Source organism: Jaculus jaculus, chromosome 13, assembly GCF_020740685.1.
Source record: "Jaculus jaculus isolate mJacJac1 chromosome 13, mJacJac1.mat.Y.cur, whole genome shotgun sequence".
Lineage (NCBI taxonomy): Eukaryota > Metazoa > Chordata > Mammalia > Rodentia > Dipodidae > Jaculus > Jaculus jaculus.
In genome coordinates, this window is record NC_059114.1 from 23,251,210 (window position 1) to 23,268,118 (window position 16,909).

The following is a 16,909-nucleotide window of genomic DNA, read 5'->3' on the forward strand; positions in this document are numbered from 1 at the left end:
CCACCTCTTAAAATAAATAAATATTAAAAGAAAAGTAGGGCTGAAGAGATGGTTTAGTAGGTAAGGCACTTGCCTACAAAGCCTAAAAACCCAGGTTCAATTCTCTAATACCCACATAAACCATATCCACAAAGTAGTGGATGTGTCTGGAGTTCGTTTGCAGTGGCTAGAGTACCCATCCTCTCAAATAAATAGGTAATTAAAAAAAAATAAATAAGTAAAGCTGGGTGTGGTGGCACACTCCTTTAATTCCAGCACTGGGGAAACAGAGGTCACCTTGAGTTCGAGGTCGCCCAGAGACTACATAGTGAATTCCAGGTCAGCCTGAGCTAGAGTGAGACCCTACCTCGGAAAACGAAAATGTAAATAAATAAACATAAGTTTAAAAAAGTCATAAAAACAAAACAATACTCTGGTAGACAGTTAAAATCTTTGTAGTCAACAAAATACAAAAATGGTAGTGATTTTTTAGAAGAACTAGGAAAGAAAAGTAGATTCTTTGTGTGTGTGTGTTTTGAGGAAGGGTCTCACTCTAGCCTAGGCTGATGTGAATTCAGTATGAAGTTTCAGGCTAGCCTTGAACTCACAGCAATCCAACGTCTGCCTCCTAAGTACCAGGATTTGGAAGGTATACACCACCATGCCAGGCCAATTCTTTTTTTTTTTTTTTTTAAAGTATTTTCAGAGAGAATCTATAAAACCCAGGCTAGCCATAAGCTCTCATCTCCCAAGGGCTGGGATTATAAGTAAGTGCCATCACACCTTACAAGAGAAAGCATTTCTATATTTTGTATATATACATTTTTCTGTGAGAATTGTTTATTTGCAGGAGAGAGCAAATGACACACATACCCAGAGAGAGAGAGAGAAAGCGCGAGAGAGAGATTGAATTAAGAATGAGAATATGATTATGTGCACTCTAGGGCCTTTTGCCACTATAAGCCAAATCCAAATGCATGTACCACTTTGTACATTTGGCTTTACACTGGTACTGGGGAATCAAGCTACAACAACAAAGCTTTGTAAGCAAGTGCTTTTAATTGTTGGGCCACCTCTCCAGCCCAAGAAAACACTTTTAAATTAAAAAAAAAAAAAAAAGCCAGGCATGGTGGCACACAACTTTAATCCCAGCATGTGGGAGGGTAAGGCAGGATGATCGTTATGAGTTTGAGACCAGCCTGAGACTACATAGTGAATTCCAGGTCAGCCGGGGCTAGAGCAAGACCCTACCCTCAAAAAACCAAACAAAATCATCATCATCATCATCATCTTGCCAGGTATGGTGGTGCATTTCTTTTTTTTTTTTTTTACTTTCGATACTATAATAGACAATCATGGCATGCATATTTTTGCAAACTTCTCAGATATTCTAATGATAGTTATGTGGCTATAATACTAACAGGCAGACAATTTATATTCATAAATAGGTCAAAAGCTGAAACATAAATGTAAATCATTATGGTATTGTGTACCCTTAGCTTTGAAACGTCAGTCATCTGAAACCTAAGTCATTGATAAAAGTCAATGAAAAATACTACAGTGGGTCCCACTACAGAAACAGTCATTTAAAGAACTGATATCTTGAGAAAAATTATTCAGTTTGTAATGCAGACATACAATAAATACATTTTGTGTTTTCAGGAAAAATTTTCAACATCCGTGTACATACATAAAGTTTGTACTATTTCATGTACTCCGATTTCCAACTACTGTATAGAGATTAGAATTCTTAAATGTTTTTTGTTGTTTATTTGTATTTATTTATTTGAGAGTGACAGAGAGAGAGAGAGAGAGAGAGAGAGAGAGAGAGAGAGAGAGAGAAAGAGGCAGAGAGAGAATGGGTGCACCAGGGCCTCCAGCCACTGCAAACGAACTCCAGACGTGTGCACCCCCTTGTGCATCTGGCTAACGTGGGTCCTGGGGAATTGAACTAGGGTCGTTAGGCTTCATAGGCAAGCGCTTAACTGTTAAACTATCTCTCCAGCCCGAGATTAGAATTCTTTAAAAAGTTTTAAAACAGTCCAGCATGGTGCACACGCCTTTAATTGCAGCATTTGGGAGGCAGACGTAGGAGAATCACCATGAGTTCGAGGCCACCCTGAGACTTCATAGTGAACTCCAGGTCAGTGTGGGCTGGAGTGAGACCCTACCTCGAAAGGAAAAAAAAAAGGTTTTAAAATTATTTATACCTGCAGTGTTGGAAAGGGTATAGCAATGAAATGCATCACATACCAGACTGTAACAAGCAGTGCTGACACACTGGTAGTGTGGTAGGTTGCACATTTGTAAAAAGTGTTTCACATTCATTCAGATGTCCACAATGACTTCTTTGTTAAGGGGTGGTGCATTTCTTTAATCACAGCACTCAGAAGGCAGAGGTAGGAGGATTGCTATGAGTTCAAGGTCACCCTCCAATTACATAATGAATTCCAGTTCAGCCTGGGTTAGAGAAAGACCCTACCTAGAAAGACAAAAGGGGGGGGGGGTGACGGAGGAAGGAAAGAAACTAATCTTTTTGGTTGTGCATGGAAGCAAATGGATTTAATCTTTGTACTCTGGAGGCTAAGGCAGGAGGACAGCTATGAGTTCAAGGACACCCTGAAGCTATAGTTTCAGGTCAGCCTGGGCTCTCTAGAGTGAAAAAACATAAAACACCTTGAGAAGAACAAACAAAATAATTCAAATCTTTCATGTATTCAGTAGACCAGTTACAGTGAGTCTTTGAATCTTGACAGCTCATCTAGCAATCCATCTTGAATCAGAGCTTTGTTTCAAATCACAACTGATGATAAAACACATCAGAAAAAGAAAGATGCTGGATATGACAACTGAATTTAGGTGGCATGCTTGGCAAAGAGACCAACACACTACCTCAAAACAGTAATAAACTTACCTGAGAAAAAGACCTAGGGTTGAACTCTTTTGCATTGGGATTCAATGTTGACTTCTTAACTTGCCTAAACCAGAAAAAAATATGCAGGCCAGTGAAATATTTATGTAATCTATGTTTCTCAAAACTTTTCCATAACTCTGAATTTTTAAAAGATTGCTAACATATGACAGATTTAAACAATTCTCACAAGAACATTAATTGTTACTAAAACATACACATAACTTGATGCCCACTAATTTGATAAAGAAGCCAGTCTTGGGCTGGAGAGATGGCTTAGCAGTTAAGGTGCTTGCCTGCAAAGCCAAAGGACCAAGGTTCAATTCCCCAGTACTCACGTAAAGCCAGATGCACAAGGTGGTACATGCATCTGGAATTTGCAATGGCTTAGAGGCTCTGGCCCACCCATTCTCTTTCTCTCTCTCAAATGAATGAATGAATGAATGAATGAATGAATAAATAAATAAATAAATAAATAAGAAGCCAGTCTTACAAGGGCAAATTGAAGAAAAAAAAAGACTGCTTCTCTCAAAGGCAATCAACACATAAGCTGAAAAGCTTGCAAAATGTTCTTAAAAGCACTATTTAATATACCAACTCACAGTATGCAGATTAAAATAAAATGTTTTAAAAAAAACATCCTGGGTATGGTGACCCATGCCTTTAATCCCAGTAGTCAGGAGGCAAAGATAGAAGGATCACTGTGAGTTCAAGGCCAGCCTGGGACTACAGAGTGAGTGCCAGGTCAGCTTGGGCTAGAGTGAGATCCTACTTCAAAAAACCGAAAACAGGCCTGGGGAAATGGCTTAGTGGTTAAGGCCATTTACCCACAAAGCCTAAGGACTCCAGTTCGATTCCCCAGGACCCACACAAGCCAGATGCACAAGAGGACATATGCACCTGAATTTTATTGCAGTGGCTGGAGGCCCTGGCATGCCGCCCATTCTCTTTCTATCTGCCTCTTTCTTTCTCTCTGAATAAGAAAAAACAAACAAACAAAATAAAATGGGCTCGGGCTAAAGAAATAACTTAGAGGTTAAGGGCATGCCTGCAAAACCTAAGGACCCAGGTTCAATTCCCCAGTACCCACAAAAGCCAGATACATAAGGGGGTGCATGTGTCTGGAATTCATTTGTAGTGGCTGGAGGCCCTGACAGTCATTCTCTCTACATCTGCTTCCTCATTCCCCCATAAACAAACAAAAAAAAGGAAAGCTCAGGAAGGTCTCAAACTTGCGATGTTGTTATTGTTTCAGCTTCCTTCCAAGTGCAGGACTAAGAACCCTATGTTATTAAGTACACTGCAAATGCAGTAATTAAAAAAAAAAAATAGCCTGGTATAGTGGAGTATGCCTTTAATCCTAGCATCAGGAGGCAGAGGTTCACACAACCCTGAAACTACACAGTGAATTTCAGGTTAGCCATAGTCTACAGAGGGGGAACCTACCTCGACAAATAAAACAAAACAAACAAACAAAAAATTATTTGCAGCAGGGCAAGGTGTAGCATGCCTTTAATCCCAGCATTTAGGAGGCAGAGATAAGAGAATACCTTTGAGTTTGAGGTTACCCTGAGACTACCCAGTAAATTCCAGGTCAGCGAGAACTAGAGTGAGGTCCTACCTTAAAGAAAAAAACAAAGTAAAAAAGAGGAAAGGGGAATACTGAAGGGGAAAAGGCACAAATTGGGAGGAATTCGGGGAGTTGTAGGAAAGGAGAAAGAGGAGGAATAACCAAAACTAAGTATGTATGAAAATACCATAAGGGCGTTTGGTGGAGTACACCGTTAATCCCAGCATTTAGGAAGCAGAGGTAGAAGGAGCATTGTGAATATGAGGTTAGTCTGGGCCTTTATAGTGAATTCCAGGTCAAACTGGGAATACCTCTTAAACACACACACACACACACACACACACACACACACACACACGCTGGACAAGGTCACATACACATTTAATTCCTACACTGGAGAGGCAGTGGTAAGTAGATCATTGTGAATTTAAGGTCACCCTGAGACCACATAGTAAATTACAGGTCAGCCTGGGATAGGAGACCCTACCTTGAGGGGGGAAAAAAAAAAAAACGTGTGCGTATGCACATGTGTAAAAGCATGCGAATGAATACCCATTCAATGGCTTTCTATGGGGGGTTGGGGATTTGCAAGTAAGCAACTTTAACCTTTAACCTTTCAGCAATATTCTTAGCACAGTAGGATTTTTTCTTTGGTGGGTGGGAAGCATGGTCTTACTCTATCTGACCTAGAGGTCACTCTAACCCAAACCAGCATTAATTTCATGGCAATTCTCCTACCCCAGCCTCCTGAGTGGTGGGATTAAAGGAGTACATTATCATGCCTGGCTAGCAAATGCAGTAATTTTCAATGTGACAAGATGCTTTTATTTTTTTAATTTTTATTTATTTATTTTATGACAGAACAAGAGAATTTTCATGCCAGGGCCTCTAGGCTCTGCAATTGAACTCCAGACAAATGAACCACCTTGTGCTCCTGGTCAAGTGGATTCTGAAGAGTCAAACCTGGGTCCTTAGGCTTCACAGGCAAGCGCCATAACCATGGAATCATCTCTCCAACCCAAGATTCTTAAAAAAAAAAATCTATTTATTTGGGAATAGAGAAAGAAATAGAAGGCAGACAAAGAAAATGGGCACACCAGGGCCTCTAGCCACTGCAAATAAACTCCAGATGTGTGCTACACTTTGTTCATCAGGCTTTACATTGGTACTAGAGAATCAAACCTGGATCGTTAGGCTTTGCAGGCATGTGCCTTAACCAATGAGCAATCTCTCCATCCCAAGATTCTTTTTTTTGGGTGGGTGGGGGGCTTGAGGTAGAGGTCTCTCTGTGGTCAGGGTGACTTGGAATTAACTATGTAGTCTCAGGGTGGCCTCAAACTCATGGAGAGTGCTGTAATTAAAAGCATGTGCCACCACGCCCAGCTATAAGTATGAATTATTGGCCTATCTTGCCAAGTTTTGTTTATCAAGGTAGGGTTTTGCTCTAGCCTAGGCTGACCTAGAATTCACTATGTAGTCTCAGGGTGATCAAGAACTCACACCAATCCTCTTACCTCTGCCTCCTGAGTGCTAGGATTAAAGCTTTGTGTGTCATGCCTGGCTATGAGTTTGTTTTTTTTTTTTTACATGATATAACTTGGAGAAAATGATGGCTCTAAATTTTTTTTTTTTTTTTTGCTTCAAATCAAGACTGAAATAAGCCTAACTCAACCTATCAAGCTGCCATTTCAAAAGTTCAGGTATGGGGATGGAGAAATGGTTTAGCAGTTAAGGCTCTTGCCTGCGAAGCCTAAGGACCCATGTTCTACTCTGCAGATCCCATGTAAGCCAGACGTGCAAAGGTGAGGCAAGGTCATACAAGCACAGTAGGTGGTGCAAGCATCAGGAGTTCAATTGCAGTGCTGAGGCCCTGGTATGCCAATTGTCTTTCTGTCTCTTTCTAAAATAAACAAATAAATGCATAAATAAAGATCAGGTATAACTAGATACTTTGGTACCCAGAACATAAACAAATAGTGATTAGGGTTTCAGGCTATCCCATTAAAGCCCATGTAATTAAAATGAGTATTTACTATTTCTGATGGCAATAATTAAGATTAATAAAAAGAAGAAACCAAGCATGGTGGCACATGCCTTTAATCCCAGCACTCGGGAGGCAGAAGTAGGGGGATTGCTGTGAGTTCAAGGCCACCATGAGACTACATAGCGAATTCCAGGTCAGCCTGCACTAAAGTGAGACCCTGTTTCAGCCCACCCACCCCCCCCAAAACACCCACCCACCCACACACACACACACCAGCCAGGCGTGGTGGTGCACACCTTTAATCCCAGCATTCAGGAGGCAGAGGTAGCAGGATCATCAAGAGTTAAAGGCCACCCTGAAACTACATAGTGAATTTCAGGTCGGCCTGATCAAGAGTAAAACCCTACCTCAAAATAAGTAAATAAATAAAATATAAAAATATACCCAACCATGTACACACATAACTATGAAAAGGCAGAGTGCTGAGAACTCAATGATCTTATTCACACAAGATTTATATAGACCAACTGTTTCTAAGTAAGCATTTCTAAGAAAGCATTGTCAAAGTCCAAGTAGACCAAGTTCAAAGAACAGAATACCTGCAAAAAGTTATCTGAATGAGATGTGCTAAATTCCAGGTTACTCACTCGGCTGCGTCTTTCTTCTCCTCTTTGTCATCTTTCTCTTGTTTACAGGCTGGACTTGAAGTCTGCACTCCTTGGGATGTGACCTCAGGCCCCCTCTTGTGCTCCACATTACTAATGACCGAAGGAGAAATGCTGGGGCTGTTTGGCTTGCTGCTGCCACTGGTACAGTTGCTGCTACTATTGTCAATGAAGGCATCCTTAGCACTTGGTTCAATTTTGTCTTTAATCAAGTCTCTTGATTTTTCTCCCTCTCTATTATTTTTGCTTAGTAGTTGATCCATAGATTCAGACGTAGAACTTGGCTGTAACTAAATAAAGGAAATAATCAATTTTCTCTATGCGTACAAGCAAAGTATTATCTGAAAGCAGCGAAATATTTTGACAAGGCTTCTTGCCCATTTTTTCCACTATATATATATATATATATATATATATATATATATATTTTGTTGCTGTTACATTTTGAAGCAGGGTCTCAACTCTAGACCAAGCTGACTCGAAACTCATAATAAAACCCAGGCTGGCCTCTAACTAATAACAATCCTCAACCTCCCAAGTACACCACCATGCCCAGCTCAGAGTACATTTTAAAGGCACCAACAATAGAAATGTTAATACCATTAAACCCACCAAAACAAAGCTCAAGAGTTAAATGGTAGCCCAGTGTGGTAGCCCATGCTTACTCTGAGCAGTCCAAGGCAGGAAAGCTTCTGTATGTTGCAGGCCAACTTTGGCTACAGATGAGACCCTGCCTTAGAAGTGTGCCTACTATGCCTCAAACAAAGTTGAATGTTTATTGCAGGATTCCCCTGACACCCATTATGCCATTCATATTGGAAAATATGAAAAATATGTCCCTTAGACACCTCAAAGCAAAATTACCACTGGAACCCAAAAGGAACATTTTTGTAATGTATAAACAATTAGGAGTGCTTGGAAAAGGGAAGTTTTGAAAGGGAAGGAGATGAAAGGTACGCTCAAAGTACCTTACATATGTCTGCAAATGTCCTTATGTAATCTTTCATATCATATATAATTAATACATCTCAATTAAATAAACAAACAATCCAGATGGGTATGGTGGCATACACCTTTAGTCCTAGCACTGGGGGAGGCAGAGGTAGGAGGACTTGTGCACTGGAGACCAGCCTGGAACTACAGAGTGAGTTCCAGGTCACCCCAGGCTAGATAAAAACTATACCTCAACCCCCCAAAAGGTAAATAATCCAATGGAAAGTCAGTTGAGGGATTCATCTAGAAAGAGAAAAGTAGCAGCACTGACTGGCCCAAAAAGAATGAAATGATAAAGAAATTTAAAAGGACACATTGAAGATTTAGGTTACCCCCCCAAGGTAGGGTCTCACTCTATCTCAGGCTGACCTATAGTCTCAGGGTGACCTCAAATTCATGGTGATCCTACTATCTCTGCCTCCCAAGTGCTGGGCTTAAAGGTGTGTGCCACCCACGCCCAGCTAAAGATTTTGTTTTAGAAGAGATGATGAACAGTTCAAAATACTGACAAGTGCTTATCTCCCTATATGGGAAATCTCTCCCATTCCTCCCCAAGGCGCATGGAGCTGTAAGGAAATGGGGGAAGAATGTAAGGACTGTGGGTGGGGAAGAACATTATGGCAATGCATGGCAGCTGCACTCATGAGCTCACAGCAGCTGCAGAAGACTTGCACAAATAAGGCCAACCAACATTCTGTCAAGGATGTGGGAGGAGTCCAGGAGGCCCATTCCTCTCTGAGGTGCTGTTTGCTAGGGGAGAAAGACATTCTCTCTAATGCTATGGGAGTGGGATAAGGTAATGGGTGTGTCAATATGATCAAATTATAATATATGAAACTGTTGAAGAATAAAAAGAACAAAATTAAAACTCCAGAATAGGGTGAAAAAGGGTAAGAAGGATAGGGAGAGGGGAATACAAGAGAAGTCTCTGAGGAATTGTGAGCACAGTAACATATAGTACAGAGAAGATCTACAGCTCAGAAAGGTGTGAACTGCATTTCTGTGCCAAATGGTATGAGGAAGCAATGGAAGAGTGTAGTACCTACTACAGACTAAGGCTGGCTGACAACAGGAGCCTGGTAGTCGAGGTGGGGTTAGAGCAGATAGGTTCAGAGGATGACTCAAAGTCAGTGTTGGTTAGGCAGACCTTCTAAACCCTTAAGTAAAATTCTTTGAGACCAGGTATGCTGTCCCAGGATGATAATCCCAGGCTTTGGAAGGATAAAAAGTTCAAGGTCAACCTGGGCTACATAACAAATGGCTGTCTCTAAAAACAAGCACCCTCTATGTATAAAGACCACCAAGACTAAGGAAAGAAGATAGCACAGATATGAGTAAAGAAAAGACAGAAGTTTTATTCTTGAAAAAAAAAATTTTTTTTTTCTTTTGAAGTAGGGTCTTGCTCTAGCCCAGGGTGACCTGGAATTCACTATGTAGTCTCAGGGTGGTCTTGAACTCACAGCAATCCTCCTACCTCTGCCTCCCAAGTGCTGGGATTAAAGGCATGTACCACCATGCCCAGCAAGGACAGAGTGAGAACAAGTGAAACATAAGCCCAGCAGGAGAGAGAAGACATGGCCTTAGCTCAGGCAAACCGGGTCCTATGTGTAACCTACTGAGGCAAAAGAGCACCAAGTAGAGCCTCAAGGGCAATTTAAGCTTCACTGTACTACCACTATTGATAGTGACAGAGACATCAATCAGCTGACAGCCAAAATTGATGAGAGCCCTAGTGGCAATGTAAGCCACAATCTAGAACCTTACTACTTAGCTTTCATAAAAATCTTTTACTAGAGGCCGTATACATAAAGACCAAGTACACACTACATTAAGAATTCCGGGGCTGGAGAAGATGACTTAGCGGTTAAGGTGTTTGCATGCAAAGCCAAAGGAACCCAGTTTGATTTCCCAGGACCCAGGTAAGCCAGATGCACAAGGCGGTGTATGTCTCTGAGTTCATTTGCAATGGCTGGAGGCCTTGGCACACCCATTCTCTACCTCGTTCTCAAATGAATAAATAAAATATATTTTTAAAAAATTCCGGAATATTTTCACAAGGGTCCTTGAATGAAGGCAAAACTAATAGAAAACATAACAAGTACTTACTACAGGTTGGACAGTGTATAGAACAATTTAATGTACTCATTTAGTCTACACAATGGGCACTTCTAGATGTAGACACTATTTGTCATCTTATAAATGGCAAATCCATGGGGAAGCTATGGTGCAATTCAAAGTTCTGGTGGAGGTGAGGGGTGTGTGTGATGGGATTGAACCTAGAATCAAAAACATGTTAAGCCCCATTTCTACCACTTAGCTATACCCAATTCAATTGGAATTATTTTCTAAAGAATATTTTTTGTATTTTACTTGAGGGAGGGAGAGAGGGAGGGAGGGAGAGAGGGAGAGCAGGCCTTTCAGGGCCTCTAGCCACTGCAAATGAACTCCAGACACATGAGTCACCTTTGGTATCTGGCTTTACTTGAGTATTGGGAATAGAACCAGGGTCCTCTGGCTTTGCAAGAAAGCCCCTTAATGGCCAAGCCATCTTTTCAGCCCCAAAAATTTTTAAAGACTTTTTTCATTTATTTATTTGCAAACAGAGAGAGGAGCAAGAGAATGGGCACACCAGGGCCTCTTGCCATTGCATTGCAAACCAACTTCAAATGTATGCACCACTTTGTACATCCGGATTTATGTGATGCTAGAAAACTGAACCTGGGTCATTAGGCTCTAAAGGCAAGCACCTTAACCACTAAGCCATCTTTCTAGTATTGGAAATTAAAAAACAAATTGGACCCATGGGCATAGTGGCACATTCCTTTAATCCCAGCACTTGGAAGACTGAGGTAGAAGGACTGCAGTGAGTTTGCTATCCTGGAGCTACAAAATTCCAGGTCAGCCTGGACTGGAAATGATACCCTGCCTTTAATAACAAAACAAAAACAAACAAACAGCAATGAACATTGGATTTTATTTTTCTCTATGCCCCCTCCCCTTCTTTGCAGTTCTGAGGACTGAACCTAGGACCTCATGCATACTAAACACTCTACTACTAAGCTATGCACCAGCTTTTTACTTTGTTTTGAGACACTAAGTTGTCCAGGCTGACGTCAATCTTGTCCTCTTTCCTTGTCAGCCTCCCAAGTGACTGGGGCCACAGGCATATGCCACCATACCAGACCTCTTTCCTAAAATCCAATATTGTCATTTGGCACTATCAATTATTTTGTTATTGTTTTTGTTTTTTGAGGTAGGGTCTTACTCTAGCCCAGGGTGACCTGGAATTCACTATGTAGTTTCAGGATGGCCTTGAACTCACAGAGAACCTCCTACCTCTGCCTTCCCAGTGCCAGGGTTAAAGGTGTGTGCCACCACAACCAGCTCAATTTTCTTAAATACTGTGTTAGCACCACAAAATGTGGCATGATACATTTTCTTTTCTTAAAGTATCATTTATTTACTTGTTAGGAGAAAGAATGAATAGGCACACCAAGGCCTCTAACCAACCAATGCAACAAAACTCCAAATGCATGTGCCACTCATTGCACCTGGATTTATGTGGGTACTGGGGAAACAAACTCAGGCCTTGCAAACAAGTTTAAACCCTGAGCCATCTCTTCAGCCCACAAATTGAAATGTTATTCAGAGAGAAATAAACTGATGATAACTACTTATCTATATTTTTGTTATATAAAGTAACATTATCTTCCAAAATATACACTAATGTCTTAACACAGCAAATTACTAGTGAGTCTTACACCAATGAAACCATTAGTATCCTGCACAGATCTATGCTAGAGCATGGAAACAGCTCTCTAGGGAAAAGGGAGAAGGGGAGTGAATTATACACTAAGAATCCACAGGCCACTCCTAATTTGTCACAACGAAAAGTCTGATTTTTTTTTTTTTTTTAATTTTAGAGGGAGAAAGAGATGGAGGGAGGAAGAGAAGGAAGGAAGAAGGGAGGATGAATCAGCATGTCAGGGCCTCAGCTACTACAATCCAACTCCAGAGGCTTGTGACACATAGTGGGCATGTGTGACTTGCACTTGTCTCAAACATAGGTCCTTAGGCTTTGCAGTCAAGCTCCTTAACTGCTAAGCCATCTCTCCAGCCCTAGATTTTTGTTTTTTGAGGTAGGGTGTCACTCTAGCCCAGGCTGACCTGGAATTCATTATGTAGTCTCAAGGTGGCCTTGAACTCTCTGTGATCCTCCTACCTCTGCATCTCAGTGCTGAGATTAAAGGCATGCACTACCATGCCCAGCTCAAAAGACTAGATTTTTATGAACAAGGGCAGAATGCTGTAGTAGGCACTGCACATGAAATCAGTCTTCAAAGTATTGCTAAAACAGCAGTTGGCCAGGCCTAATATTTACTAGCCATGTGATTCTGAACAGAGCAAGTAGTAAAAGAACTTGCTTTGAAGGTAAAAAAGACAATAAGCACGCTCTAGAACAGTGTCTAGTACCCAAGAAACAATAAACATAGCCTAACCACTTGAGTATACTTTGAAAAAAATTATAAAACTCAAAAAAAAACCATATTTTTTTTTGAAGTAAGAGTTCCACTCTAGTCCAGGCTCACCTGGAATTCACTATGTAGTCTCAGAGTGGCCTCAAACTCAATGGCGATCCTCCTACCTCTGCCTCCCAACTGCTAGGATTAAAGGTGTGTGCCACCATGCCCAGCATTTTCTTTTAAAAGCCAGTTCATTCATTTATGAGTCAGGAAGTTAATCATATGAGGCTTAATAATGCCTATCATCCAGGCTCCAAAAATAGAACTCCAACATCATTAGCCATGAAAGGGCTTATCATCAAAACCACAGTGAGATAACACTCACTCCACATTAAGGATGACATACCATCCCAAGTAGTGACAGGCAAGGATATGGGACAGAAGACACCCTCACATACTACCAAGTGGGGTGGCACATACCTGTGATATGAGCACTTGGAAGAGTGAGGCAAGAGTACTGAGAATGTTTTTTAAAATTTGCATGAGTAAGTGAGTGAGAGTTTGTGAATAACTAGGGTCTCTTGCATTGTCCAAACACCTGTCTAGGTTTATGTATGTAGCCATGGAATTGAACCTGGGATGGCAGGCTTTGCAAGTAATCACCTTTATCCTGTGAGCCATCTACTCAGGCCCAGAATGAGGCCTGCTAGAGCTAAAGAACAAGAGCCAGTCTAAAAACCAAAACTAAAAACGAAACAAAACAGGGGCCCGGTGTGGTGGCACCTGCCTTTAATCCCAGCACTTCAGAGGCAGAGATAAGACTGCCTTGAGTTTGAGGCCATCCTGAGACTACATAATGAATTCCAGATCAGTCTGGGCTAGAATGACCCTACCTCAAAAAACAAAACAAGGGGGGCTGGAGAGAAGGCTTAGCCGTCAAGGAGTTTACCTGCAAAGCCTAAGGACCCAAGTTAAACTCCCCAGTACCCACATAAGCCAGATGCAAAAGGGGACGCAAGTATCAAGTTCATTTGCAGTGGCTGGAGGCCCTGAGTACCATTCTCTATCTTCCTCTTTCTCTCTCTGAAATAAAATACAAGGTGGTTAAGCGCTTCCCTGTGAAGCCTAAGGACCATGGTTTGAGGCTTGTATTCCCCAGGATCCACATTAAGCCAGATGTACAAGGTGGCACAGGCATCTAGAGTTCGTTTGCAGTAGCTAGAGGCCTTGGCGCAGCCATTCTCTCTTTCTGCCTCTTTCTCTCTCTCTCTGTTGCTCTCAAATAAATAAATAAATTGTATTTAAAAATAATAAAAAATAAGCAAACCAAAACAGATCTTCACATGCTGCTGGTGGGAATGCAAAATAGTTCAGTTGCTTTGGCAAACTGATGGGCAGTTCCTATAAAGTTAAATACAGACCCGGGCCTGGTGACACACGCCTTTAATCCCAGCATTCGGGATGCAGAGGTAGGAGGATCGCCATGAGTTCAAGGCCACCCTGAGACTACATAGTGAATTCCAGATCAGCCTGGACCAAAGTGAGACCGTACCTTGGGAAAAAACATTAACAACCAAAACAAAAACAACAAAAAATGTTAAATACAAGTTATCATTATGACCCAGAAATTCCCCTTGGAAATTAAAACACTATGACCATAAAAAACTATACATTTACAGGGCTGGAGAGATAGCTTAGTGATTAAACGCTTGCCTATGAAGCCTAAGGATCCAAGTTCAGGGTCAATTCCCCAGTACCCACGTAAGCCAAATGCACAAGATGGTGCATGCATCTGGAGTATGTTTGCAGTGGCTGGAGGCCCTGATGTGCCCATTTTTTTTCTCTCTGTCTCTCTTCGTCTTTTTCTGTCTGTTGCTCTCAAATAAATAAATTAATTTAAAAAACAGAAATTAGGCTGGGCAGAAGATGGAAGTGGGTGTCCCGGCCATTACCCTGTGCCTGGCCAGCAGCAAAGATGGACCACTAGCTGGTGGGCGGTGCGCAGGCCGGGGAAGCCGTCTCCGCGGCAGGGGTGGTGGCCGCGGCGTTCGCGGACTCAGCGCGCCAGATGAGTAATGCACGAGGATTTGAAAATGTAGAACTGAGAGTTATAGGAAAAAAGAAGAAAGCCCCAAGGAGGGTCATCTACTTTGTTAGTGGCGAAACAATGAAGAGTACAGCACGGATGAAGATGAAGTTGAAGGCCTAGAGAAGAAAGATGTTTTACCTATAATTGATCCAACAAAACTTACCTGGGGCCCCTACTTATGGGATTAGATGCTTCGGGCTGCCACATCAACCCTCTCAGTGTGTGACTTTCTTAGAGAGAAGATTGCATGTTTTGAGCATCAGTACCCCAAAATACCAATATGCCATTGATGAGTATTACCAGATGAAGAAGGAGGAAGAGGAAGAAAAAGAAGAAAACAGGATGTCTGAAGAGGCAGAAAGATAGTACCTACAAAAGAAGATGCAGGCTGAGTCCATTGTGCAGACAGATCAACCAGAAACAGTAGTACCCAGTTCCTTTGTGAATCTTAACTCTGAAATGGAGGAAGACTGTGAAATAATTATGGAAAACAAACAAAATCCAGTCTCTGTTCCACCGTAGAGTGACAGGACTATAAAACGTTTAACCCTAAACTTGTACAAGGAACTCTGCACATTTTCTGTTCAGTGGAACTTAAAGCAGTTATTTACATTTTAAGTTACCTGGGAAGGAAAACTTATGTTCTAGCTATCAGAGTCAGATGTGAGGTTTGGACATGTGTACTATGCTTTTACTACATGTCAATTTAGTGTCTGTTGTTTCTTTTGGTATTGCTGGGATCAAGCCCATGCAAGGCCAGCACTCTTGTCACTGAGCTATACCCTCTGTGCAGTACTGTAGTTTAAAATCTTTTCAAAAAAGCTAAGGATATTCTATTGCCCTAATCAATTAAGAGAGTTAAATTATTTATTAAGATATTTTGTATATTTAATAAAACAAGATAAGTTGTTGATTAATGATACTTGAAGCTGATTACCATAGTTACAGATTAAAATGAGGGTTCCCTCCCAGATTTTAGTATGCTTTGCTTGCACTTAATATACCTAACCATTAACTTCACACTAAGGATGGTTCAATGAGTGTGTAATAAAAGATACGATGGAAGCAGTTTGAAATTTCTTTCATCAAGAATATTTTGTGGAGCCAGGCCTTTAATCCTAGCACTCAGGAAGCTGAGGTAGGAAGATCACCCTGTTCAAGGCCACCTTGGGAAAATAGAGTGAATTCCAGGTCAGTCCCAATAAGACCCAATAAGAAAAAAAAAGTTTTAATTTAGTATCCCTAATATTGATAGGCTTCCATTTAAAATTTATTTATTTGAGTAAGAGGCAGAGAGAGGGAGAATATGGGTGTGCCAGGGCCTCTAGCTGTTGCAAATGAACTCCAGATGCATTCATTACCTTGTGCATCTGACTCAAGTGGGTCCTGGGGAATTGAACCTGGGTTCTTTGGCTTTGCAGGCAAGCACCTTAAGTGCTGTGGCTTCCATTTTCAATACGAGTCACTAAATCTTATGTTATTTTCAATAGTTATTCTAGAAATATGTTTACTAGTGTGTTTGTAAAGTGTTGATACCTATTGATCACTTTTTAAGCTCTTCATGCATCCTATTATCAAAACAGCTAAGGGATGGGGAACTGGTGACAATATTTTGTCATTCACCATTTTGAAGTAGAAGTTGAACAGTTGAATCATTTATCTATTTCCATATTTGATTATCTACTTAGGTTACAAATTTTAGGAAGCTAATTTTGAAAACAAAATTCTAAAATAATGTGTATAGAACCTTAGAAATTATCTATTTGACTTACTAATTTGTAACGAAGGGCTGGAGAGGTGGCTCAGCCATTAATGTGATGACCTGATTTGTAACTAAATGTAGGTGAAGAACCGTGTGAACAGTGTAGAGACGTTGATCTTAAAAACTTTCTCAGACATTGATGATTATGTTAACAGCTTTCTAAAAGCATGAAGTTTTCAGTCTTCAATTTGTATAAGCTATACCTTAAAAATAAGCATACAGGTAGCACATTTTGGAAATCTATCAATGAAATGTTTAACTGGAAGTTGAATTTTTCTTTTTAACTGAAAATTGAAACTTCAAGTCATAATTTTAGCTCACCTGAAATTTGGAGAATTTGCCAAGAAAGAACTCTTCTTATAAGTCTTTAGTTCTATGGACTCATGATATAGTGATTTATAATTTGTGACAGTAATCTTTTCATTCATGGACATAAGTACATAATTTGGTGCTTAATAGATTAATCTTCAGATTACGTCATCAATGTCATATT

General features: G+C 40.8%; 1 protein-coding gene and 1 pseudogene across 6 annotated transcripts in view; one reads left to right on the forward strand and one right to left on the reverse strand.

Moving 5' to 3' along the window:
• The window catches only part of Atxn2 (ataxin 2), a 154,515-nt gene that overhangs the window by 57,806 nt on the left and 79,800 nt on the right, over positions 1–16,909 (reverse strand). For all 6 annotated transcript variants that reach the window (XM_045132103.1, XM_045132102.1, XM_045132101.1 and 3 more), the window contains 2 exons: positions 7,092–7,399; positions 2,894–2,957 (listed from right to left, as the gene is read on the reverse strand). In XM_045132103.1, the coding sequence (XP_044988038.1) occupies positions 2,894–2,957; positions 7,092–7,399 (372 nt within the window). The remainder of the gene's footprint in view (positions 1–2,893; positions 2,958–7,091; positions 7,400–16,909) is intronic.
• LOC101610971 lies at positions 14,492–15,198 on the forward strand (annotated as a pseudogene).